A 24,058-nucleotide genomic window follows, 5' to 3' on the forward strand; every position below is an offset into this window, starting at 1 on the left:
TATACCCAACTGCGAGGATGACAGATGCCGTGGAAGGATTGTACGCGCAAATCATCCGGTTCTTGATCCGTGCCCATGACTGGTGCCAAGAGGGTACTCTGCGTCACATCATTCATTCTGTTACACGTCCTGCCGAGTTACGTTACCATGATGTTCTGGAGAATATTGAGACTGGCTCACGGAATATCGAGCAGCTAGCCATCGCGGGGTCTCAAATGGAGCTGCGACAAATGCACACCATCGTGAAGTTGATGGCTGATCGCGTAGAGAAGTCTGAAAGCACTATCTTCGAGATGAAATGCATGATGATCAGTATGTCCACGGTGTTTATATGATGAGGTCTACGCCTGCTTACTGTACATAGATCACCAAGCCATCAATTCATCCTCACTCGTGGATACAAACGACAAGGTATCGGATTTGCAATTCTCGGAAATGGTGCGAATCGCAGCAGAGCTATCATCATTCGATCCTCTTGAAAGCTACAGCCAGGCCGTTATGGTACGAAATCTGCGCCGACGAACTCAGCAGGTCAACGTCCCAAATGCTTTTTGGCAATCCCAGACGTTGAAAAAGTTTGCAGAGTCTTCAGAGCCGTCACTCATGCTCATCAAGGGTAGTTTCCAAGAGCGAGGGGCTTTGCGCGACACGGCCGTTAGAGTAGCTGAAGAGTTGAAGAGCAAGAACATCACAACGCTCTGGGCCGTAAACGCACAACTGTCCGATCGAGCCACCAGCATTCCGAACCCGCTAGACATTCTCAAGTCACTCGCCGCTCAAGCGCTTACATTAGGCGACTCAGCGCACTCTCAGAAATCGACGGCGTTAAGCTGCACGCAGCTTCGCACCGCTACCACGGCGAAGGAGTGGCTTGAGATCCTTGGGGCTACGCTCGAGAACGTATGTCGGGAAGTATACATCGTTCTCGAGTTAGACATCCTGATCTCTTCTGTGCACGCAACATCGTCAACCGATGAGGTCATTGCGCTTTTCTGCAATCTGCTGAAAGAGTTGACGGGCCGCGCAAAGAGATCTATTGTCAAAGTATTGATTGTAACTAGCAGGACCTGGACACCTCTATCGCAGGCAACGAACGTCTTCGTGGAGACGATGCTAACAGGGCCCCATCCACGCGCAAAGCCGCAGGCAAAACTTCGAAGGAAGCAAGGGGATATCTCGATGTACAAAGCAGCATTAAGAACACTAAGAAGATAAGTGTTCTAAGATCCTGTACGCGATCAAGCTCTTGGGTAATTGTTTATAATTATCTTACCAGCTACTCTACTTGAACACTCTCTGCAGCGCCTGCGCCATTGCCAAAGTTCTTTGTCTCGTCATGACAACCAAAGGGCCCACCATCACCGCACTGGAATGGTACATTTACTTTTCTTTCATGCAATAATGAACCGCAAACATCTGTGTATGCGCGATTGCGACCATACGTTGATCATTCAGCTCAATCGAGATGACGCGCAGAAGAATCTTCGGTACGATGAGCCCGAAAGATCAAAGCTTCGCCAAGGTCTTCGGAGATCGCGCGTCCCATTTTTGTACTTCTTGACGCCAATGATAATCTGCAGGGAAGAAGCGAGGCCCAAGAATCTTTTTCTGCACTTTGCCTGTAACTGTCTTTGGAAATTCGCCATCTGCAATCCTCAGGAGCGTGGGTAGCTTATACCCAGCTAGCCTTTCCCGTAGGTCTCGTCGCAAGTCGTCGATCGTCAAGGCGTGCTGGGACGCATCGCTGCCACTCAAGAATTCCGCAGGCATTTCCTCGTTCTGAAGCGACACCAGTGCAGCGACGCGCTGCCCGTACTCCTCGTCTGGTACACTGACTACCATGGCTTCAGCTACATATGGCAGACTGAGCAGTTCGCGCTCGACATCCAGAGCCGAGATCTTGTATCCGCCCGACTTGATGATATCTAGAGACGCCCGACCGATAATGAAGTAATATTTGCCCTCTCGTCGCGCAATGTCGCCGCTTCGGAAGTATCCATCTCGATCATGAGCTTTTGCAGTTCCTTCAGGATCACGCAGGTACTTTGAGAACATATGCTAAACTTGCTTAGCGCAACTTATCAAGCCGACTCATGCAAGACTTACTGGGCTTTTCACGAGCACCTCTCCTTCGTCTCCTCCGGATAGCTTGGCATCAACGCCGCTGGCGAGTTCACCAACTGAACCTTCTGGGACGCACTCGTCGCCGAGGCGCATCTTGAAGATAGCCCCAAACTCGGTAGCTCCGTATCGTTGCAGGATCGGCTTTTGCATCAGATGCTTCCAAAAGTCGTCGAGTGGCTGCGGTAGTGCTGATGTTCCGCATAAGCAGGCTCGAAACTGTCTCGCGCCCGCGACATACTTTGCTATCTCATCTGCAGGTAGCTTGCTTATTCGCTGTTGATAGTACCGTCTCATCCTCATGTATATAGTAGGTACACCAGAGAAGACAGTAATTCGTTGTTTGGTGTCGGAAGCGCCCTGTTTCCATCGCTCCCACATTCGCTCTTCGTCAAAGCCTCCGCTGCGAAACTCGATACAACTACCAGCTACAAGAGATGGAAAAAAGTTGATGCCGACACCCGTCGCATGATGCACCGGAAGAACGTGCAAAACCACATCGTCTTCTATTAGCTGGTAGTGATCCGCCACTTCGAGTGCACAGTCGAAGACAAAAGATCTTCGCATGACTGCACCTTTAGGTGGGCCGGTAGTCCCACTAGTGAAAATGACCACGGCAGGCGCATTTTCATCCATGGTACGGTCGGAAGAGATGATGATTTCTCCAGCCTTGAGGGTAGGACGAGCATTTGGCGGTTGAATGACTACAGCTTGAAAGCTTTTGTTACTCATCGATGCAATCCGAATTTCCAGGTCGCGACACTTTTTCATGTTCGATGAGCTGGCAAGAACCAGCACTGCTCTTGACTTCTCGATGAAGTAGACTGCCTCTTCTACGGGTAAGGCTGGAGTCAGTGGTACTACAGCAGCTCCAAGGGCAAGTATTGCTAATACCGCTACTGTGTATTCGTAGCCTCCTGGTGCTATGACGGCGATGTATACCTCCTCCCGCCTATTCAGCGCCTCACGAATCGCATTCGTCAACGTGCTGAGAAGCCTCTCTCTCAAGGCCAACACATCCGAGAGTAACTCTAGATGTGTCTTCTGCACGTTCAACCGAACATCGTTAATAGCTATGCGCGTAGTCGTCCGGTTGGCAAATCGGAGAAGCCGACTAAAGAGAGGCTAAGACATGTTCAGCACAACGTTATGAGCATATCTGCGCATAAAGTGGAAGTCGAATCTTACACTATTCGGTAGCACATTATGTCCAGAGTGCTTCGGTACCATACAACATCGGTCCTTCATGATTGTGGTGCTCGGTTCCGGCTCGAGCATCTATGATTTGACCGCCAATACTCCGTATCCACTCTTTGTGCCTGGGTATTGAGGTGTTGTACTACATTATGAGCTGGCTGCAAACACTCGGATATAACGAGTCGCATGCGGGGTTTCATCAAGACTATGTTTCCTTAGCCGATCGTATCACAAGATTCGCGGGGAAGTATTCCGCGAAACCCCGCAACGCTTTCACTCCCGGCGCTAAGTGCTGTGCAAGGCCCCGCCGCACGCCCGCAGCCGTAATGATGGCCAAAGGTCGCGGGCAATCTCGATAAGAAGTAGGCGACGACACAGACAAGGATACTGCTGGCGTCACCTAGTTGCATACGGCACAGGTTTTACATACCGTTCGGCTGTTCCGCCCGCGTTCAATACAAGATAGGACGACAGTTACGCGAGTCGTTGCACCAATGGCCACTGCTCCTTCACCGTGAATGGACTGGCAGAGAGGTTTGCAACCAACCGGCATGGCGTCTTGCACGGAAGCGCTCAACGTGCAATTCTCGAAATACCATCACATCGGACTGGTCACGACGGGTCGGGCCTAGATTCTCACCACACTCATATCACCCTGTCATGGTGTTGCGCGAAGGATGCGATTCATTCTTCTGGTCGCATGATTGACGCGGCTGCATGGAATCAGGCTCATGCTGATCCACCTTTCAAACTTTACTCTATCCGGGCGCCTCTTCCCCGTACGTTCAATTCAACTAGGACTTGGTTGTTTTCACTCATCCAACGCTCCTTCGGGTCGTTACCCGGCCATGCATACCGCCGTTCGCTGTGCGACGGCCTACAAACCTTACTCCTATCGCATAGATAGTCCCTCAATGCAAGAGGCTATCTGGGTACAAGGCGCATGGAAGCCTTCGATAGCTCTGCAAATATTTCCGCAATGCAGCTGCCTGGAAGGGGCCCGATTGCTCAGAAGGACCTGCTAATTCCTTTTCGCAAGCACTCGCATGGGGCGCTCTTCGCTTATTGGACAGCACCGTCGCACATAACGTGGGGCTTATTGCATCAGTCAGCCACAATGGCTGCAGCCGCATCGACATCTATCTTCGTCATCTTACTCTCGACAAGGGTCTCGTTTGATTGTTCCTTAGCGATGCTGATGGTATTTGCTGGCATTTCGCGCTGGTAACGACCCACTAACCGAAGGACCGCCGGCGACGTGTCTCCTCAGGAGCCTTACCGATCATATGACGCATCACTGTTTACTCTCACAGCCTACTGAGAGGCGATATACATCACACCGCTACCTGTCAGATGCTATTTGGAGCATCACCATGGCAGCTAGCTTCGGTGAGCTCTCAGTACTACGGCGACACTGGTTTTTGTCGAAAGCAGTCATGAAAAACGTGTTCACATCGACTGGGACGTTGAAAGCAACTATGTGCTAGCGCGGGCTCCTTGGTTTCGCTGATCCCTCCAGGCTGCAATGACACGCTCTGCGCTGCTAAACGCGGGTGCATTTCAGTCGCAAAAGTGGTTCGGGCACACAGGCATCCAAGCGCCTGGTCATAGGGCTGCAATTTGGCCTTGCTTGAGGCGCACACCGACTAAAGAAAGGCGACACTTCCGGTGTATTGATTTGCCTGCAGTTAGTTTGGTATCGATGATCAAACAATGCCTCGTGGCATCCTGGTCACATGGGCCATTCAGGTTGGAGAGCAGCCAAACCCGCAATTTCAGATACGATCGGAATGTCACGCTGTGCCGCGACGAGTCCCGCAGCGACAGCACGATCGGAGGACGTGGATGACAGCCTGATTTTGACAGTCGACACAAACAAGGACAATTCCTATGCGCCCCACCCTTGTCGCCAGGGGCATAGACGTCACAGAATAGCAAATTGATGTTTTTCGAGCTGCATGTTGTCGGCTAACCTCAGCCTCGAAAGGCGAGGACTGGCGAAAAGAAAAGCAAAGCACACGAACGGTCCTAGTCGTGGCCATCTCGTTTGTCGGCGGGAACCCTCTCTGAACGTTGCCGCATCGGCTGCACCTCATCCGTTACGCGAGGTTTGGTAACTCAGGCACGGTCGAGCAAAGCGGACGGGGAAGACGGCACGAGACACGTTTGGCGCACGTCAAGGGTTGAGTGTGAATCACGAATAAGCAGACAGGCGGGGAATGCGGGAATGAGCGTGGCTTATGCGCACAGATGTTTCCGCATGCGGTCATAGTCCTTCTCGGCCCGTAGTGGGCCAATGCCTCCCGTCACACCAGGCGCAGTTCAATGGGGCCTTTTGCGGTGAAGGGGGTAAAATCATCTCGTGCTTCACATGCTGGGTGTTTGCTCACCCAATTCGTCGTATGTGTGACTCTTCATCGCTTTCGTATATATACACTGACATCGGAAAAGCCACGACCATGTCCCTTGAATTACCCCTAGTATCGCGCAACGGCCGGCTTTTTGATCCCATCACTAGCACCATTCCCCGCTTCCTCGAGATGCTGGCCAAACCACACGTCCCGCCCATACCGATGAAGTCGTTTCATCTCTCATGTCTAGACCAAAATGTAGTGCGCGTTTACATACAGACTCTGTGTATCTTTCCAGTATGTTTTCCAGAATTATGTGTCGTGTTGGCAGAAGTTGACGCTATCCGCAGTTTCCGGACCAGAATCTCGCCGAAGATGCCATACAATCTCTGAGTGCTGGGCTACGCCTCACACTAAACAAATTCCCCTTTCTCGCTGGCACTCTCACACTTGCCGACCGAGAAGCGGGTAAGCTTGCTCTCCACTACCCAGCGGAGATATCGAGCCAGCATCTGAGTCGTATCTTTCGGTCGAAGCAGATCCCGTACCATGAGAAGAACTTCCCACATACCTACGAGCAGCTCAAAAGAGATGGCATGCCACCTAGTGCTTTCACGTCATCGATGTTTGTCCCGGAAGATCTCGCAGAATATCCTGGTATTCCAAGAGACGGCGAGGGCAAAGTAGACTTCAATAAGAGCGATGCACCGGCAATGAGAACTCAGGCTTTCTTCATACCTGGTGGTCTTGTGCTCTCGATGTACATGCATCACAGTGTCTTCGACTTCTCCGGCGTCACCCTTTTCTGGCAAACCTTCGCCGAGAATGTTTCCAGCCTTTCGAAGCAGCAACTCTTCGAAGAGCACAAAATCATGGGTAAGACTCCTCACTGCATTCTCAAGCTATGACTGACGAAGCCAGATATGGAAAGCGTCGCCGAGAAGCAGTCTCTGATGCGGAAAGCAGTTGACGAGCAGATCACGCCACCACAAGCCAGCGCCAGCGCAGACTGCTATTGCGATGGCTCACCTCGGTATCTTCAAACCTTGCCTAAAGAGACGAAATGTACCCAGCGCCTCTTTGCCATTCCAGCATCACGAGTACGCGAGTACAGGGAAACTTTACGCGCCCAGTTTCCGGAGAACACTCCTCCGACAATGTGCAATGTGCTTGCAGCCCTGGTCTGGACGCATGTTACCCGCGCTAGAGCAAATCGCTTGACCAAGTGCGGGTTAACAGAAACTAGCATCGGTATTGCGACGGACTTGCGAAGACGGCAACGACCTCCGGTATCCACAGACTACACAGGCAACATGGCGCTGTTCTCACGAGGCACAATGAACGTCGCAGACCTTACAGCAGAGGACCGGTGAGTCTATCCCCTACTACCTCGTCATCGCTCGTCACACTTTGTGGCGCGCTGAACCTTGTACACCAAATCTTGAGCAACGCGATTAAGTTTGAGAAATCCAGCTGACAAATAACGATAGTGTAACCAAGTCCACAATCGTCAAGGTCATAAACACCATCAAGAGCACGATCCTCGATGTCGACGACGAATGGGTGAACCGCCACCTAACTTTCTTCAAGTCAATCGAGCAGATTACAGACACCGAGGTCGCACTAGCCTTGAAGTTCGGCTCAGACATATACATCTCGTCGTGGCTCAACTTCGGCGCTGATATCAGCTGGGGCATACCTGGCACCGATCTAGGCAAGGACTCCCTGGCTGGTCGACCCGAGTTCATCAGACGATCTTACGGTCCGGGCGATGGCGGTATGATCTTCCTTCCGCGTCGGAGGCAAACTGCGAACCAAGAGGAGGCGCCGTTTGAGATCCTCGTGCGACTTGCTGAAGAAGACATGACGCGTGTGCTCGAAGAAGAGGGCGGGCTGAGCTGTTGGGCCGACGCGGTGATTGAATGAACGGTGAACACTATCGTTTGTTCATTGGTATGTTTCTGTTGCCTTCTTCTGGGTAATGCGAGTTTGGTGCACCGGTACACCAAACTGTGGATGACGCTTACGGTATCTCGTTTCGATATGACGGTATTGGGTATGTTTATCTGGTGTTGATTTCGGTTAATGATTTGGGTCGGACATTTGATATCCTGTACAATTAGCTTGCATTGGGTGGTATCTCAAAATCGGGGGGGGGGGGGGGGGGGGGGGCGCTTTTCTTTAGTTGGTTAGGATTTCGTTGATGATTGCTCTTCTGGTGCTTGGGTATGGTCGTATCGGCGTGTGGTGTTATGATCACGCTGGTCATGATCATGTAATACTATAATGCTTTCCGATCTACATCGCATTGTTAACGAGCGGCCTTGACGTAAACTTGGTGATGTTTGTTCGTTAGTCAGATGTTTCTAGTCGATAGCAATGCTGCCACTCCAAAGCCACCGGCCCTGCGACCCCGCATTTCGACGCCCCGCACCGTTGCGCCATCAACCTTCTCCGCGCGACATCTACGGCTTCTGCCCACCACGCATAATCCGCGTATACCGAGGCAGTGATACAGCTTACAACTCCGCGTTATTGCCGGCGCATTGACATTGACGATGCGAGCTTGTATCCAATGCCCGGCGGCATGCTCAGTCGACTTCACCAGCGCTCGCACACCTCGCTTCGAAACGCCTGCGACTGACTCTGTTGGTCAAGCAAATAATTAACGAACAGCCAATCGCATCATGGCAGACTTCACCGATCAACTCAAGCCTGCGCACGATGGCACAGCAACCCTCCAAGCCGAACGCAACGGCTCGGGCATTGACGTCCACCAACTCGCACAGCACCTTCTAGGCCGTGATGACTTCCTGAAGCGGCAGGAAAAGATCCTCCGCGTGTTAAGCAAGGAGAAGCTTTTCAGTAAAGATCAGCAGCTGAACTTATCGCGACCAGAGCGGTATCACCTAGGGCTAGCCAGAGCGAAAGCTATCCAGAGATTGATGAGACGAGAAGGCTGGGACCACGAAGACCTCAACATGGCGGAATATCTGACTGATGAAATGAGCCCATATTTCTTGCATATGAGCATGTTCGGTGAGTCAACGGAAGGTTGCAGCTGAGAGAGACGTCGTGCATAATCGTACCACCGGGGCGCTGGGAGCTGACATGCACCGCATCGCACAGTCACAACAGTACGCGAGCAAGCCTCCGAAGAACAGCAAAAGTATTGGATGCCCAAGATCCTCAATTACGACATCATTGGCTGCTATGCACAAACTGAACTAGGCCATGGGAGTAACGTACGCGGCCTCGAAACCGTCGCAAGGTGGGACCCGATAGAGAAAGAATTCGAGATTCACAGCCCTACTCTCACGGCGAGCAAATGGTGGAACGGATCGATGGGGAGGACCGCCACGCATGCAGTACGTATTCAGCCCCTTCTTATGCGACTGTTCCAGAACTTCACGTCTGCCTTGGGCGTTCGCTAACGCATGCCTTGTATAGATTGTGGTCGCACAGTTGCTCTTGCCAAAAACGTCCTCTACAGCCGAAAGATCAGGAAAGGCCGACCGGAAGGATAAGAAACTCGAGTATGCCTCCCACGGGCCGCAAACCTTCATCCTGCAGATTCGGGATGCGAAGACCCATCAGCCTTTGCCGGGCATTGCAGTAGGCGACATCGGTCCGAAGTACGGGTATGCAAGTATGGATAATGGCTATATGCTCTTTGACCACTTCCGCGTACCTAAGTCGGCTATGCTGAGCCGCTATGCGGAGGTCTCGGACGAGACAGGCGCGTTCATTCGGACTGGTCATCCGGCTGTCGTATATGGAAGTCTGACCTTCGTTCGCGGGCAGATCATAATGCATGCGCGGTTGGTGCTTGCGCGGGCTGTTACCGTCGCTGTGCGATATTGCGCTATACGGCGACAATTCAAAGACCGCGACTCTACCAACGTTTCAGACGACGAGATGAAGGTCCTCGACTACCCTACCGTACAAATACGGATCTTGCCGTTGCTTGCGACTACTTTCGCGTTGCATTATACTGGCGAGTACATGTACAAGCTGTACCACAAGTCGCGAGAGAATATCGAGAAAGGCGACTTTGGACCATTGGCAGAGTTGCACAGCGCAAGCTCAGGACTGAAGAGCTTGTGTACTACGCTTGCTGCGGACGGTATCGAAACCTGTCGACGCGCAATGGGTGGCCATGGCTTCGGGGGTGGGAGTGGGCTGGTAGGGCTGAACGGTGACTATCTCTCCAAGCCAACTGTCGAAGGCGACAACTGGATGATCACTCAGCAGGTTGCTGCGTACCTCATCAAGAAGATGGCAGACGCCGTCAAAGATCCAAACTCACCAGCGAAGGATCCAACAGACGAACTCTTCCAATTTTACCTTCGCAACAAAGATCATCGCTTACCGCAAAATGTCTGGAAAGACGGAGTTGTAGACGACCAAGGCATAGTCGATGTGTTCCAGTGGCGCGCGGCTGATCTTTCCTATCGGGCTTATCAAGCACGTGTTGTTGAGAAGAAACCGTGGACACCTCTTATGATCCAACTCCATAACCTCAGCCGCGCATACTCGGAGCAGATCCTGATTACAAACTTCTACAACAGCTTCAGCTCCATCGCTCCACCCGCATCGCACGTGCTACGGACGTGCTTCCGGCTGTACGCGCTTTACACCCTGGATCAATTCGCTTCCTCATTTACCATGACAGCGGCCGTGCCGCCAGAGTCGGTCTTTGCTTTGCAGGATGGGATCATCGAGCTTATGGCCGAATTGAGACCACATGCGGTGAAGCTGGTGGACGCCTGGTCGATACCAGATTGGTTGTTGAACAGTGCGTTGGGCAGAAATGATGGTAGGGTGTATGAAGAGCTTTTCGACATGGCGCATCGCAGAAACCCGCTCAACAAGGTAACGTTCAATCCGGACTGGCGCAGCGAGGAAATTGTGTTGGGAAGTGAGGATGGTGGCAGGCACATATTGGCGAAGCTATAGCATGAGCGTATTCTCATCGTTGAAGATTACCGTCTGTGCATGTGTGTATCGCGTTGGCTTCGCTACTCCGGTGGTTTTGGTGCGGACGCCTGTCAGATGTTAATGTGGACGATATTGAAACTCGGGGTAGCGTGAAACAAAGTCTACCAATGTATGCGATTACCCCTTTATGCTGCCGGCACCGGTGAAAAAACTTCGCCATGTCCAAAACCCAAGCTCATTGGCAATTCGCAGTAGATGCGAGCTGTCAAAGAGGATTGCGTGAATACTCCGCAATTCATAGTGGTTCCCAAACTCTAAGTTCGCAGAGCGGTCCAGGTCAATCTTACTAGTCGCCCGTTGGAAGAGGGCCGATTACTCAACTCTGCAAATGCCCAATGACAAGTTGATGTCATGGTTTTAGGCCTCCGAACGCTGGAGCCGTTGACAATGACATGCCATCTTTCCCTGCTAGACGACCGTTGAAACATTGGCATCGCGTGTTCGCGATGATCGGGTGCGTATCGGGAGTTGTTGGTCGGCGTATTTCAGGCGCTCGAAAGTAGGCGGCCTGCATCGACCTTGCAGACTAACAATGGAGTTCAGGAGAGAAATAAAGAACACGATCCAGAAACGGTAAGAACTTTGACACTGAGATGTCTAAATCTTATCTAGCTGTGCCGCGAAACATGCATGGAGTTGAACGCCTCGTGTGGTGTTGCAGCATCGTCGCAGTCGGCAAGTGCGAGGCCGCTGAGTGCCAAGACACAACTAAGTCCTGAGTCAGCAACGATAGGTGCCTGTCGCTTGTGACGCAGTTATGCAGTCTACGGCACATCAACCCACTATGCAGCACCGTTTTCCCGAGCACCGGGCCTGACCCCATGCCCTTCGATCTCTGCCAGACAACCTTTATGGTCCATCTTCCGCCAGTCACTGGGCGCTCCATTCCAAGCTCGTAAAAGCGTGGCCTGGGTTTCAGCCTGATCGCCGCTACGCCTCTTCTGGCTCAGGACCCTTCGGATGACCACGCAGCACATTCGCGGACCGGAAGGGAGACATAGTTATTAGACTTGACGTTCTTTGTTCTGTGCAATCGGATGCCTGCGCTAGTGTCTGCTTCGTAGATACCTTACTTGAGCCTGACCAGCAGCGACTGCGGAGCTTGCCGCCCTTTCTTCTTACCGCCTCATCGCTTCCAGAGCATAAGCATGTCCTATCGCGGACGTCCCAGTAAGGGATGTGAGGCTTGTAGAGCCCGTAAAGTCAAGGTACGCATCTCTCCCTGTCGAGTTCTTCGAATTGTCCTATTCTCTGGACTGCACCGTGGACAACGACGATTATGGGGACAAGGCTGATGCCAGAGTAGTGCGATGAGGGCAGGCCAGCTTGCAGTCGGTGTAGCAAGGCAGGTCATGAATGCAAGTACCGAGATCAAGCCGACATCCTCTTTCGGAACCAAACGGCATCGGCTGCGCAGAGAGCAGAGGAGTCATGGCGGAAGCGATCAAAGTCAAACCAACGTGCTACTATTGCCGAAAGTAGCAACGCCTACAGCAACACCTATAATAACACCTATATCAAAACACCACCAAGCGACGAGTCAACACCACCTCATCTGGATGACACGCGCTCATCCAGCGGTAGTGTGCATTCTCCCGGTGCCTCTGTGGATGACCCGGCTCAAGAATCATCAAGCGTCGCGTCCGCAACCATCGATCTAAGTCGGCTGACTATCACTCCATCGCCTAATCCGGATTTTCGTAGAAGAGCTTTTGAGCGCTTTGTATACGACTTTGTGCTACCCGACTCGCCGAGCAGACCAGCAGACCAGCCAGATGAAGCCCTTTGGACCTTCATCCCGCTCTTGTATCAAGACGCCCAGGAGAACTCATTGATCGCGACAGCTGTTGACGCAGTATCCTACGTCAACTTCGCTAATAGATACAATGATTCTCATGCGCAAGCATTAGGTGAGGAATGCGTAGGGAGGGCCCTTCCGATGTTGACAAAGGCAATTGCGGACAAGAAGCAGGCGGCCACGAATGCTGCACTTTGCTCGGTACACCTGATGGGCATCTACGAGGTACGTTCGTTCGACATAGCTTGATGGTATGCACAATCTCTAACGTGATGAACAGAATCTTACTAGCGTGCAGCGGAAAGGCACATTCTTGGCTCACAACCAGGGCGCAAATGCTATGCTTCAATTGCGGACGGTTGAGGAGTTCTACAGCGATATCATATCAGCCAGACTTTATGAAGTCATCTATGCACATCTGGTAATCGCAGTCACAGACGAACAGCTTGCCCGGCGATGGCTAACCTCTTGCGACAGCTACTAGGCAACTTACAAGCAGCAAGACGCCCGGCAATACCTACGAGAGACGTGGTCAAAGTCGACGGATATCTTCCAAGTCTGTACAAGAACTCTAATGCCTTTGTCATTCGCCTAATATGGCGAGCGGCAATGCTACATGCTAGATGGCACGAAACCAAGCAAAGTGCAAATCCACCAACCAACCGTATGGCCATGCAGGAACTCTTACAGAGCGCTCTCGAACTAGAGAGCGACTATCAAGCTTGGGAAGCAAATGTTACACCAGCTTGGAACTACCACATGACACCCAACACACCAGAGGCTCGGTCGACCTACGACACCAAGTGGCAAAAGCTTTTCTTAGGTTGTCCGGGCGCACCAGAAGAGATTCATATATACTCGAGCTTGAAACGCGTCTGGATCTGGGGCTTCTATCGTACAAGCCGCATACTTGTTCTGCGTGATTTGCTCGAGATGTTGAATTGGATGTTGAGATTCCGGGACCCTTGCCTATTTTTTCGTCCTCAAGAAGCCTCGGGGCAGTCTATGCCTACTGCTCTGAGTGATGCAAATCTCCGCATGCATCATTCTGTCGCGACCGCTCGCTTGGTCGAGGTCATTGAGAAGAACTGTTCCTCTATACTCGGCAGCTTTACTGTACCGATACATATGAAATCTGCCACCGATATCTGTGGCATGCGGGGCTATATCTGCATATGGCCCCTGGGTACAATGGATTCAGTACTCAGCTCTGGTCTTGTGCCGGATAGCAATGCGGGCAAGCATCCGGAGAGCGCTACTCACCTACCAACACCACCGCCGGCTTACTCGCAACCCTCCAACGCGCCACCACATCTAGCCACATCCGCTTCCAACGCGTCTTCCGCAAGCGAACCGTCGGCGGCCCTAGAATCTTACGATGCGGCACCGCCATTCTCCGAACTCCACAATATTCAGTCCAAGTCGGAAAGCGACCAATCTCCTGGCGCGAGTCCGCCATCGAACACGCCGGTCTTGGACCAGAACGCGAAGAAGAATCACATCTTCGACCCCAACCCTGCGCACCCGTACGATCACCCGCTAGACCTACCTTCTCTGGACTATGGAGTTGAGCCCAGGAGAATAGATATTGCAGCAAGGCGAGAATGGATAAACCGCCTGATGTACTACATGGCCACAGAATTGGGGCTGAAGAAGGCGCTCTGGTGCCCAGTTATGCAAGGCTACATGCCTACCGTAAAACCCATGGTTGACGAGATTCTCAGCCAAGAAAGAGGTTTCTAACACCTCGGATTACGCATTTGCTAACGGTGTATAAACAATAAGGGCATCTCGTTGGCGTTTTCGGATTTTGTCTTCTGCATTTACGAGAGGAAATTCGGGGTGGGAAGTGCGGTTTAGTAACATATTGTTCACGTACATATATTTTGGTTCGGTGTTCTTTGGACATATACGAAAGTTATGGTTTGTGTCTTGGATCATGAGGGTATTGTCGAGTGATTGGGAGCAATGTGTGAGCTGACTCGATTAGCATTAGCGTTCACGACGATAGCCTTGGTTGTGAGTGGGTAGGCAATAACACGTTGGGGTCATGACATTCACGGCTCGGCCTACATACCCATCGCTCATTAGTTCCAGCTGCAATTGTAATCCAGTACAATCACAACTATCAACCGACTTCCACCAGAAAAATCACTTAACTCAAATGGACAGACACACGATGAATCACGTCGCAACTTCGCCTTCAGTCCTCGACAAGGCCGTCGACAAGCACGACCTTGTGTAATTTCTTTCTTTCAAACTGTGGCTGGAATTGTTCGTTCGACCCGCTAACACTTACGGCACACAAGCCAATGCCAAGAACTCACCGTTGCTGCGCCTCCCAGGCGAGTTGCACAACAAAATCTACGAATATACTCTCATCGACTCTCGTATCGAGCCAGTGCTTTACCGGCAAACAGCCTCAATACACGCTCGAAAAAGCTCAGCTCGACCCATGTCGCCCGCCATCTCACTCATCCGAACATGTCGTCAGACCCGGTCTGAGGCTGAGTCTCTCTTCTTCTCGCACACCACTTTTGGTTTCAGTTCTCGATACGACTTTCATCGTTTCCTGGCGCACGTTGGGCTTAAAAAAAGGGAACTCATCACGTCGATATCAATGATGTTCTACACACTCGAAACACTTGGGCAACACGAGGGGCGGTATAAGCTTCCACGACTGAAGTATGTTTACGCAACAACGCCTCCAACTTACGATGAGGTAAACATGAAGACACTACAGGGATATGCGGGACTGGTGGAGAAAAACTTTGGATGTGGAAAGATCACATTCATTCTGGGCCCGCGAGTCGGTCCGTAGAGTCGACGTCAGTCATTTGGTAGAGCAGTAGTTTACCCGGTATGATCCAAGATGAATATTCGCGTCTTCAAGGTCTCGAACTGCTCTGACATCACCTTGTCCTCTTACCGCGGCCTCATGTAGTTAGCGCCAAGTCGCAGTCACCGTTTGTCCTCATGCAGACCCTCTACTAGCGTCGCTGCCAGCTTTGACTGACAGCTCCCCTACCAGCTACCTGCTGTCTTGCTCTTATAACCAACATTGAGACATAAAACCGCCGCCGCATCGCCCACACACTAATGATGCTCCGCCTCTCCGATTTGGGTTCTATGAAGCCTCGCGTCCTACCCCCGGACCAAAAGGACGACCGCGACGAAAACCTCCGCGACGTCGATGACGTCTTCAACAACAACTACGACGGGCGAAGCAACGACAAGAGTGCTGTTTTCCTACCGGTGTATAATAGAGATGAGATGTGAGCTTGCCGCGCAACAACCGCAAGTGAAGCGCCTGACATCCCGCAGCACCAAGAGAAACCAGACAGGCTCACCTCTCCTCCTTCTCCCCGCCGAACTCCGCAACGACATATACAACTACGTGTTCAACGGCGCCATCATCAACGTCAACAAACCACTTGTCAGAAAGGACATCCGCAGATATCGCAGTGTCCGCGCTATCGTCTACACATGCCGCCAATGCTACATGGAAGCGAATCGCATGTCGTTTAATCTATGTAGCTTTGAACCCAGCTACTTTGCCCTCCGCTTCTTCTCGTCGTCAAATCTACCCGCTGGAGGGTTCGGAAAGATAGAGCGGCTTTGGCTGACGCAGGGGATTGGGCAGGCTATCATTGAGGGACAGGACGAGATGAAGAGCGCGAGCCTGAAGGAAGAATTTGCTTCGTTGAAGTATTTGGAGATAGAAGTGTGGCGTATGAAGGTAAATTTGACGGACGCTCAGGCAAAACAGAAGTTGCGCGACGCGTTTGGCCTTCCGAATTTGCATATTGTGGGTAGACACAGAGTTGAGGATGCGCCGGTGGCTGCCTAATGATTCGTACGGAATCGCTTGCTGGAATATGACGGCAGAGTTATACGGTAGTTTGAAGCTCAGTAGCTTAATGTCTTGTTGCGAGATAAGTTTATGAGCTTCCTTCGTAAAGTCGCGTCGGCGTTTAGCCCCGCGCTAACATCTAATCCCCGACCCCACAAGTTCTGCTTACATAACGCACGAGCCCCATCGCCCTCTCACCAAAGCCCTTCCAAAGTGTCCCGGAACCCATTGCTCATCCCCCCATCCGCATTCGCATTAGCGCTCCGACGACTAGGTACCTCGGGACCAATACAATTCCACTGGCCCTTTGTCAATCAGTGCCGACAGTAAATTGAAAGTCGGTATACAGAAGAAAGAGCTAGGAAACCACACACAGCCCACGAAAATGGATATCCGCGTCCTACGCCCATCGGACATTCCGCATGTTCAGCTTGCGAATATTACGAATTTGCCCGAGAACTATTTTTGCAAGTATTACTTGTATCATGCTATGAGTTGGCCGCAGTTGAGCTATGTGGCTGTTGATGTAAGTTTTTATGTTTGTGTTCTAGCAAGGAAGGGGGGCAAGGCGAATGGATGTGTATGGATTGCCAAAGTCGAGGGATTGGGGGAAAGAGATGGGAATTTGAGGGTGAAAGAGAGAGAGTGAATTATCGGATGAGATGTTGCGAGTGCTGCGATTGGTGTCTTCGTCAAAGGATGGTCGAGCAACGAGGCGTCGTTGCGTGTAACACGTGATGATCCGACCATCCATCATTCTCTTGATATCAGACAATACACCACACACCAGTCCCCGCCACTAACACCTCTACAGGTATCCCGGCCTCCCAAGACACCCTACGACCCCCCGAAGATTGTAGGCTACGTCCTCGCCAAAATGGAAGAGGAACCCACCGACGGCGTCCAACACGGCCACATAACCTCTCTCTCCGTAATGCGCACCCACCGCCGTCTCGGCCTCGCCGAGAAGCTCATGCGCCAATCCCAACGCGCCATGGCCGAGACTTTCAACGCGCACTACGTCTCCCTGCACGTCCGCGTCTCCAACAACGCCGCCCTGCATCTCTACCGCGAAACCCTCGGCTTCACCGTCGACAAGATCGAAGCAAAGTACTATGCCGACGGCGAAGACGCGTACAGTATGAGGATTGAACTGGCGGATTTGAAGGAACAGTTGCGTGACGAAGAAGAAGAAATCTTCGGTAGTGAAGGACTTGATGAGGGGGATGCGGTGGGGAGTGAGGGGCAGAAGGAGAAGAAAGCCGCGAAGAAGACAAAGGTCAAGGTGGGTCGGGGAAAGGGGGTAGTTGACCTGGTGGAGAAGAATGAGGCGGCTGCTGCTTAGGAGGCAAAAGTTGCTGAGATTTACGAGGGGATACGTCTCGAGATGTGGAGGTGAGGAGGGACGAGGTTCCTCTTCTGTGCATGTGGTTCAGAGAGAATAGTGGTGGTGTGTTGGCATTAGTTTATTTGGAAGCACATTTGTTGTGCTCAAGAAGGGGTGACGCTTGCCAGCGTATCTCCATATCTGCCCTTCTCATGCTATCTCATGCCGTATTCTAAGATCCAACTCCATCTCCATGCAAGAAGACGTACAGAAAGAAAAAGAACGCCGATCCGTGTACCTTGTTGGATATCATAAAGTTCCCAGATCATAATCCCGCCGCATAAATCATCCTCTTTTCATCTCCTACATCAACCCGCCCAGAACAACCTTGCCCACACCCCCAACCTCACTCTTAAGTCCCGCCCGACAACTATCCTCAAACTCCCTCACCACACCCGCGAGAATAATCTTCCTCACCCTCGCATCCGCCTTGTTGAACAAATCACCCACTAAACTCGGCACGCCACCGCCCGCAGTCGCCACACTCTCTGGCGTACTAAGCATACTCAATATCTTCGTGTAGCAATCAATCAAGACATCGCACAGCGTGGCAAACGTGCTGAAGAAATCGGGGTCGAAGGGTAAACTCGGCGTCTGGAGATGCGTGTAGCTTTCATTCGGGAGGAGGGAATCGTCCGTTGTAGGCGGTGAGTCAAAGCCTCCGCCCATGCCACCGCTTGTTTCACTCCCCGTGAAACTATTACTCGGCGTCAGCAACGGGAAATCGCCAGTCGCGCTACTGCTCCGCCGGCCTTTACTCCCCATCGACATGCCCATGCCCATTCCCATACCCATGTTTGCGCGCTTGAACATCTGGGGGAGGCGGGCGCGGGAGAGGGAGCTGGGGGTCGAGCCGTCGGCGGGGTGGATGGATTGGTATTGTTCGAATTCTAGCAGCAAGGCGTTGAGGGCTTTGAGGTAGTCGGACGGGGAATTGGCGTTTAGATCGAGGATGGTGGGGAGGGAGAAGCCGAGGAGGAGGTAGTGGGTTGCGCGACGGGCTTGGTTGCGCGTTGTGAAGGAGGGGAGGCGCGTGAGGTCGGTCTTGGAGAAGAGGAGCGTGTTGAACCAGTAGATGCGTCCTTCGTGGCTGGGGGGGTGTTAGTGGGAGTTGACAGGGAGGAGAGGATGTACCTACGCTTTCCGCAGGTAGTCGAGGGTGGATATCCGTTTTGAGGCGAGCTCGTGGATGTGCTGGAAGACGAGGTTGGGGTTGGAGCCATTGGGGACGGGGATGGGGGCTGCGGGAGCTAATGTGCGGTTGGACTGCTGGTTTGCCTGGAGGATCTCCTTCTGGGAGGGAGGATGCCGCAGCGGGATCGGGACAGCCATGTTACCGAAGGGTGTCTTGGGCTTGTCGACGGCGCTGAGGGGGCTCTTCTCGTAGACCTGGGGTTGGGGTTGGGGTTGTACACCACCACTCTCCGTCTTTACGTTCTCGCTGCTTTTTTGCTTGTTGCGCGAGAAGGTGGAGATGGAGAGGGCGGGCCGCGAGGCATTCGTCACACTACCAGGCACGGGCGCCTTCTCGGGGGAGTAGGTGAGTGCCAGGGTGGCCGAGGGGGTCCTCTTATGCGAGGACGATGTCTTGGCCGTGCCGTCGGATGTGTTTGTTCGAAGCGAGGCGGACCGTGACCTCCGCAGCTGGGACCCGAGATCGGTGACGGACGAGGCGATGCTGTGCCTGCTGCTGGCGTGCCTGCGTCGCGGTGGCGTCGCTGCGAGTCTGGCGGGAAACTCGTATTGGTCGGCGTCGAGAGGGGGTGTCTTTAGCCCGGTGTTGGCCGCGGGAGTGATATTGAGCGAGGGCGGCGCGAGGGTCGAGGGGGTTTGCTTGTGTCCCTTGCTCTTTCCGCCGAAAAACGAGGGGCGGCGGGAGAAGAGGCCCTGGGCGCTGGCCGTGCTGGACGATGCGTGGTCGGCCATGCTGGTAGCCCATGTGCTTTCCAGAGTTGTGGGGCTACCGAGCGATCAGGGGTTGTTTCACCACGGACCCTGATAACACCGGCTATCTTGTGGAAGACATACTACGCGAAGATGTGCTATGGATATTCTGCAAGAGTATGGGCAAGGCAGTGCGCGCAAGAACCCGGGGGTCGTCGTTATAAGGTCGCGATACTGGCGCGCAAAACGAAAACGTGTTTCGATTCGCGGCTACAGCTGATACCGTGAGAACCTATCCCGGCGCAGGAACCAGCCGCCGAGGCGCATCCCTGCCCACCGCCTCTGCCCCTGTCGCCCGACATTGCCATAGCTTCACTGCACTATGCCATCTAATCCATCTAACCACGTGCGAGCAACACGTTAGGCTGAATACAGCAGTGGCAGGTGCTGCGTCCAAGACTCCAAGCTTTCCAGTCCCACGGTTCAGACTCGACACCGTCCGACTCTGTCCCATACCATTGCTACCAGCCTGTGCTGAACTCCGAGTACTGTTGCTGCCAGCCCCGCCAACTACCCCACGTCACGATGCAGCGCAGACAGAGCGCACGAGTACGACACCACCCACCCACGCCCAGGCTGCGCAAACAACTGACGAAACATAGGGAGAGTGGATTCCCACAGAGGGACAGTGGCCCGTGGATCCTCAGGAAGACGTCGAGGTTTCGGAGCAGCGCATATGGGTCGATGGCTGTTTCGACTTTGCTCACCACGGTATGCCGACTGCCGCATTCGAGGTACACAGCGCTTACAGACGACAGGCCATGCGGGCGCCATGCTGCAGGCGCGGCAGCTGGGCAACGAGCTGTTCGTCGGTGTGCACTCGGATGAGTCCATCATGGAGAACAAGGGCCCGACGGTGATGCGCCTGGAAGAGCGGTGCGCACAACCATGACGAATGCGCCGCCTTTATAGCTAATGATTCCAGTGTCGCCGCCGTCGAAGCCTGCCGATGGGCCACCAAAGCCGTCCCGAGGGCGCCCTACGTAACCTCGCTGCCCTGGATCACCCACTACGGCTGCCAGTACGTCGTCCACGGCGATGACATCACCTCCGACAGCGACGGAAAGGACTGCTACCGCTACGTCAAGGCGGCGGGAAGGTTCAAGGTGGTTAAGCGCACACCCGGCATCTCGACGACCGATCTCGTGGGCCGCATGCTGCTGTGCACCAAGTCGCATTTTATACCATCGCTGGAGAAGAGGCTATCTGGAGACGAGGGCCCAGGCGACGAGAAGGAGCGGTTGAAGACGGGAGAGGAGATGCTCCAGCGCATCAAGGACTATGCGACAGACGCTTCAGGTCGCGCGCCCGGCTGCGACGTGTGGTACTGGCATGCTTCCCGACCCGTCAAGCTACGGAGGACAACCACCAGCAACACGGTGACCTCACCTACCTCACCCACTGCGCCCCGCCCTGGCACCGTCCGCCAGGCCTCGACCGCCTCGGCACTGGGCCCTGTCAAGGAAGAAAAGGGCAAGTTCCACGAGCTGGTCCAAGGCAAGGGCGTCAAGCCCGGGCAAAAGGTCGTCTACGTCGACGGAGGCTGGGATCTCTTCTCCTCCGGCCACATCGAGTTCCTCCGCCTCGTCACACAATCCGAAGAGGAAAACGCCAAGGAGCGCGGCTGGTACACCGACGAAGCAAAGGCAGAGCGCATAGAAAAGTCCGGCGAGGACTACGGCCCCATCTTCCTCATCGCCGGCATCCACGACGACGAAGTCATCAACCACTGGAAAGGCATCAACTACCCCATCATGAACATCTTCGAGCGCGGTCTCTGCGTCCTTCAATGCAAAGTGCGTCTCCCCTCCCTTCCCATCTCCCCAACACACCCACTAACACATATATTTTAGTACGTCCACGCCGCCATCTTCGGCGCCCCCTTCTCCCTCAGCAAAGCCTTCCTCCACACGCTCCCCTACGCCCAACCCCTCACCGTATACCACGGCAAAACCACCTTCATGCCCCTCGCCTTCGATCCCTACGCCGTTCCCAAGGCCCTCAACATCTACACGGAAATAGCTAACCACGACTTCCAAAACGTAAACGCTGCGGAGATTGTAGCGAGGATCATGAAAGGCCGCGCGCTGTATGAGGAGAGGCAGCGTAAGAAGGGCGAGAAGGGGATGACGGAGGAGGTTGAGCGGATTAGGCAGGAGATGGAGAGGGAGCAGAAGAGGAGGGAGGTTGAGGGGCAGTTTGGGCTGTAGATATTGTTGGTGGGGAAGGACTGGGAAGGGCTGTGATATCGTTAGCGTGTGCGACGTTATATACCAATCTTCAACAGATGTTCAAATCCTCTTCATGGTGCACAAACGGCCGGTACAACTCGTCATCGGAACATCCGAATTCGGTTCTCGAAAAGCTGGATGCGCGGCACTGAGTATCCCAGTGACTCACTTGCAGATTGCCTGTCCTCGTCTGCCAAACCCTTCCTTATAGCCATTTCTGCCCATCTGCATCCAAGCATCTCCACTAACCATCCCTTAACTTATCCGCCAACCCAAGAGAATGTGTTGAGCTTCACTCTATATTTACAAACATCCAACATCTGTCCAATAGCTCCTCCGTCGGAAGATACGGCTCACCCAACCGCTCCTCAAACACCACATTCAACCGCTCCTTCCCAAACCACTTTCCTATCGCTTCCTCCGTAAACTCACCCCCCGATACTGGCCAGCCGGCTACTCTCTTACATATGACGTCCACACGCTCCAGACGTGGCAAGTCCAAGGTACAACATCTGGTCTCTCGCTTCTCCATCACGCGCTTATCAACCTCCCGCTCCATGAGGTCAGCGAAGATCTCGCTGATCTGGAGTGAAGTTATGTGGGCGCAGAGAGTGTGTGTGGACAGTGCGTGTAGAGCCATTACCAAGCCTCGCCGAGAAGCGTGTCGATAGTGGTTTGGGCGTAGAGGAGTGGGGGTGGCTTCAGAGCGGGTTTGTTTGCAGGTTGAGAGGAGGGCTGGGAGCTGGAAATGTACGACGAACTTGGAAGGGTTGCAGGTGGTGTCGTTGGGTTTGATGGTGGAACTGAGTAGTAAACTCGAAGAGTGTAATTGATCTCTTATGTAATGTGCTAGTTGGCCAAGAACTAATACTGTGTTTTGGTCGGAAACTTTGACTTCTAAGATCGCTACCGTTTACAGCAAGGCTTGAAATGGTACTCTAAGATGAGCAGTGTCTCATGTTCTTTTGCGAACCTGTTTTCGATTCGTCTTGATTGATCATTGTTCCCATGGCTACACTGCTACAGAGAAAACACATTCCCATGATCAATGCTAGTACAACATCGAGATTCTCGTTGCTATGAGTGAAGGATATTACCCATAGCCGGCAGAGAAAAGGACACAAGAAGCGGCCTTGGCTATACGCTACCCGATTGGGTCAACTCCATCTTAGATGAATCCTCGTCATCTTCTTTCCAATCATCCTCCTACTGCATATCTACAGATATGAATTCCAGGGTATTATTCCCACGCCGAGCCTTCAGTCTCGCCCTGGTTCTACCACGTCCCCCGTGTTCAGTCCATCCCTTTGAATCGACATAAATTCTCTCCAAGCTTGACAACCACCTAGTAAGAGGCTTGTACACTGTGCCGATTGCACTGGCTTTAGGTTTGAAGGACTTGAACGAGGCGAAATCTGGAGCAATCCGGATTGAGGTGACGAACTCGAAGAAATCTTGGTTGCCACGAGAATTCAGCAATATGCCGGTGTCACAGCCGGTGAAATTGAAAACAGCGTGTTTGCATAGCAGCGATGTGGCTTCTTGGCGGACTTGCTTACACGTGCTTAGGAGGTTGGGACGCTGGAATTTGATTTTCTCAGCGTCCTTCCACGCAAAGCCTGGTAACTAAGGGAGTGTGATGACTCGAATCGTGGTTGAAAGGCCTACGTAGGTGTAAATCTTGTTTCGCAGCTCGGCGGGCAGGTGGAGAACAAGAAACTTGAGCTGGTTTTTGAGCGTACTAGCGGAGGTGTCAGTTGTTATAACCGTGCTGCTGGGGGCATTGGGCTTACATCTCTGACATCGCGCTGTCGCAAGGCCAGACTGCGCATGGATGGCCGTTCTCCATCGCAGGTGTCGATGCGGAATGTGGAAGCAGTGTGCAAGGTCAGAAGCAAATGGGCCAGGGTCAAGATATGTAACGTCTTCCGAGGTGGGGAAGCGAGGTGAGAGTGAGCTTGGGCAACTGCTGTATTGGAGTGGAGGGAGCGACTATTTAGCGGCTGTTGCCGTTCTAGGTAAGTGCAAACGCCATGTCGTGAAAGGCACTCTCCCACCTTCCAAGGGGCCTCGCACGTTTACTACCAGACCTTGAAAGACGACCTCTAGGTCTACATTCCCCGCCCAGACCCGCAGCTTTTCCCGCATATCATTGATAGTACCTAGTTGCACTAC

General features: G+C 53.0%; 8 protein-coding genes across 8 annotated transcripts; 6 read left to right on the forward strand and 2 right to left on the reverse strand.

Annotated features, from left to right (window-relative positions):
- Positions 1-17: 17 nt before the first annotated feature.
- Positions 18-1,215, forward strand: BKA58DRAFT_437169 (uncharacterized protein; the record flags this gene model as incomplete). Its single annotated transcript, XM_046173465.1, has 2 exons — positions 18-312; positions 365-1,215. 2 exons carry the CDS (start codon positions 18-20, stop codon positions 1,213-1,215), a joined length of 1,146 nt encoding a protein of 381 aa, XP_046027153.1.
- A 145-nt stretch (positions 1,216-1,360) lies between these two features.
- On the reverse strand, positions 1,361-3,375 carry BKA58DRAFT_454024 (uncharacterized protein). The gene is made up of 3 exons (XM_046174496.1): positions 3,310-3,375; positions 2,107-3,246; positions 1,361-2,058 (listed from the first exon to the last, which is right to left on the reverse strand). The coding sequence occupies exons 1-3, from the start codon at positions 3,367-3,369 to the stop codon at positions 1,507-1,509; spliced, it is 1,752 nt and encodes a 583-aa protein (XP_046027154.1). The 5' UTR covers positions 3,370-3,375; the 3' UTR covers positions 1,361-1,506.
- Positions 3,376-5,363: 1,988 nt separating this feature from the next.
- On the forward strand, positions 5,364-7,807 carry BKA58DRAFT_117159 (transferase family-domain-containing protein). The gene is made up of 5 exons (XM_046164058.1): positions 5,364-5,718; positions 5,770-5,966; positions 6,020-6,545; positions 6,591-7,038; positions 7,160-7,807. The coding sequence occupies exons 1-5, from the start codon at positions 5,559-5,561 to the stop codon at positions 7,593-7,595; spliced, it is 1,767 nt and encodes a 588-aa protein (XP_046027155.1). The 5' UTR covers positions 5,364-5,558; the 3' UTR covers positions 7,596-7,807.
- A 343-nt stretch (positions 7,808-8,150) lies between these two features.
- BKA58DRAFT_117179 (uncharacterized protein) lies at positions 8,151-10,907 on the forward strand. Its single transcript, XM_046164059.1, has 3 exons — positions 8,151-8,708; positions 8,799-9,037; positions 9,120-10,907. Exons 1-3 carry the CDS (start codon positions 8,357-8,359, stop codon positions 10,626-10,628), a joined length of 2,100 nt encoding a protein of 699 aa, XP_046027156.1. The 5' UTR covers positions 8,151-8,356; the 3' UTR covers positions 10,629-10,907.
- Positions 10,908-11,360: 453 nt separating this feature from the next.
- On the forward strand, positions 11,361-14,605 carry BKA58DRAFT_379376 (uncharacterized protein). The gene is made up of 4 exons (XM_046169806.1): positions 11,361-11,878; positions 11,977-12,693; positions 12,749-12,889; positions 12,946-14,605. The coding sequence occupies exons 1-4, from the start codon at positions 11,819-11,821 to the stop codon at positions 14,209-14,211; spliced, it is 2,184 nt and encodes a 727-aa protein (XP_046027157.1). The 5' UTR covers positions 11,361-11,818; the 3' UTR covers positions 14,212-14,605.
- Positions 14,606-15,570: 965 nt separating this feature from the next.
- Positions 15,571-17,666, forward strand: BKA58DRAFT_399409 (acyl-CoA N-acyltransferase; the record flags this gene model as incomplete). Its single annotated transcript, XM_046171540.1, has 4 exons — positions 15,571-15,743; positions 15,793-16,207; positions 16,596-16,847; positions 17,136-17,666. The coding sequence occupies 4 exons, from the start codon at positions 15,571-15,573 to the stop codon at positions 17,664-17,666; spliced, it is 1,371 nt and encodes a 456-aa protein (XP_046027158.1).
- Positions 17,667-17,838: 172 nt separating this feature from the next.
- BKA58DRAFT_117248 (uncharacterized protein) lies at positions 17,839-19,830 on the reverse strand. Its single transcript, XM_046164060.1, has 2 exons — positions 18,847-19,830; positions 17,839-18,798 (listed from the first exon to the last, which is right to left on the reverse strand). The coding sequence occupies exons 1-2, from the start codon at positions 19,632-19,634 to the stop codon at positions 18,012-18,014; spliced, it is 1,575 nt and encodes a 524-aa protein (XP_046027159.1). The 5' UTR covers positions 19,635-19,830; the 3' UTR covers positions 17,839-18,011.
- Positions 19,831-19,902: 72 nt separating this feature from the next.
- Positions 19,903-21,940, forward strand: BKA58DRAFT_356521 (uncharacterized protein). The gene is made up of 5 exons (XM_046168660.1): positions 19,903-20,201; positions 20,255-20,363; positions 20,411-20,528; positions 20,578-21,448; positions 21,506-21,940. Exons 1-5 carry the CDS (start codon positions 20,178-20,180, stop codon positions 21,860-21,862), a joined length of 1,479 nt encoding a protein of 492 aa, XP_046027160.1. The 5' UTR covers positions 19,903-20,177; the 3' UTR covers positions 21,863-21,940.
- The last annotated feature ends 2,118 nt before the right edge of the window (positions 21,941-24,058 follow it).

The sequence above is a fragment of the Alternaria rosae genome, assembly GCF_020736505.1.
Source record: "Alternaria rosae strain MPI-PUGE-AT-0040 chromosome Unknown BKA58scaffold_3, whole genome shotgun sequence".
NCBI classification, from domain to species: Eukaryota; Fungi; Ascomycota; class Dothideomycetes; order Pleosporales; family Pleosporaceae; genus Alternaria; species Alternaria rosae.

What these genes read in the sequence shown, in the direction of transcription:
- BKA58DRAFT_117248 (XM_046164060.1), bottom strand. Translation starts at nt 19,634, where the DNA reads ATGGCCGACCACGCATCGTCCAGCACGGCCAGCGCCCAGGGCCTCTTC. An exon ending in CTCGACTACCTGCGGAAAGC is followed by an intron (nt 18,799 to 18,846) that starts GTAGGTACATCC and finishes ACACCCCCCCAG; the next exon opens with CCACGAAGGACGCATCTACT.
- BKA58DRAFT_117179 (XM_046164059.1), top strand. Translation starts at nt 8,357, where the DNA reads ATGGCAGACTTCACCGATCAACTCAAGCCTGCGCACGATGGCACAGCA. An exon ending in CTTGCATATGAGCATGTTCG is followed by an intron (nt 8,709 to 8,798) that starts GTGAGTCAACGG and finishes CGCATCGCACAG; the next exon opens with TCACAACAGTACGCGAGCAA. An exon ending in GGAGGACCGCCACGCATGCA is followed by an intron (nt 9,038 to 9,119) that starts GTACGTATTCAG and finishes TGCCTTGTATAG; the next exon opens with ATTGTGGTCGCACAGTTGCT.
- BKA58DRAFT_379376 (XM_046169806.1), top strand. Translation starts at nt 11,819, where the DNA reads ATGTCCTATCGCGGACGTCCCAGTAAGGGATGTGAGGCTTGTAGAGCC. An exon ending in ACCTGATGGGCATCTACGAG is followed by an intron (nt 12,694 to 12,748) that starts GTACGTTCGTTC and finishes CGTGATGAACAG; the next exon opens with AATCTTACTAGCGTGCAGCG. An exon ending in AAGTCATCTATGCACATCTG is followed by an intron (nt 12,890 to 12,945) that starts GTAATCGCAGTC and finishes CTCTTGCGACAG; the next exon opens with CTACTAGGCAACTTACAAGC.
- BKA58DRAFT_356521 (XM_046168660.1), top strand. Translation starts at nt 20,178, where the DNA reads ATGCAGCGCAGACAGAGCGCACGA. An exon ending in TTTCGACTTTGCTCACCACG is followed by an intron (nt 20,364 to 20,410) that starts GTATGCCGACTG and finishes TACAGACGACAG; the next exon opens with GCCATGCGGGCGCCATGCTG. An exon ending in GTGATGCGCCTGGAAGAGCG is followed by an intron (nt 20,529 to 20,577) that starts GTGCGCACAACC and finishes TAATGATTCCAG; the next exon opens with TGTCGCCGCCGTCGAAGCCT.
- BKA58DRAFT_454024 (XM_046174496.1), bottom strand. Translation starts at nt 3,369, where the DNA reads ATGAAGGACCGATGTTGTATGGTACCGAAGCACTCTGGACATAATGTG. An exon ending in ATAATGTGCTACCGAATAGT is followed by an intron (nt 3,247 to 3,309) that starts GTAAGATTCGAC and finishes AACATGTCTTAG; the next exon opens with CCTCTCTTTAGTCGGCTTCT. An exon ending in AGGTGCTCGTGAAAAGCCCA is followed by an intron (nt 2,059 to 2,106) that starts GTAAGTCTTGCA and finishes AAGCAAGTTTAG; the next exon opens with CATATGTTCTCAAAGTACCT.
- BKA58DRAFT_117159 (XM_046164058.1), top strand. Translation starts at nt 5,559, where the DNA reads ATGCGCACAGATGTTTCCGCATGCGGTCATAGTCCTTCTCGGCCCGTA. An exon ending in GTTTGCTCACCCAATTCGTC is followed by an intron (nt 5,719 to 5,769) that starts GTATGTGTGACT and finishes ACATCGGAAAAG; the next exon opens with CCACGACCATGTCCCTTGAA. An exon ending in CGAAGAGCACAAAATCATGG is followed by an intron (nt 6,546 to 6,590) that starts GTAAGACTCCTC and finishes TGACGAAGCCAG; the next exon opens with ATATGGAAAGCGTCGCCGAG.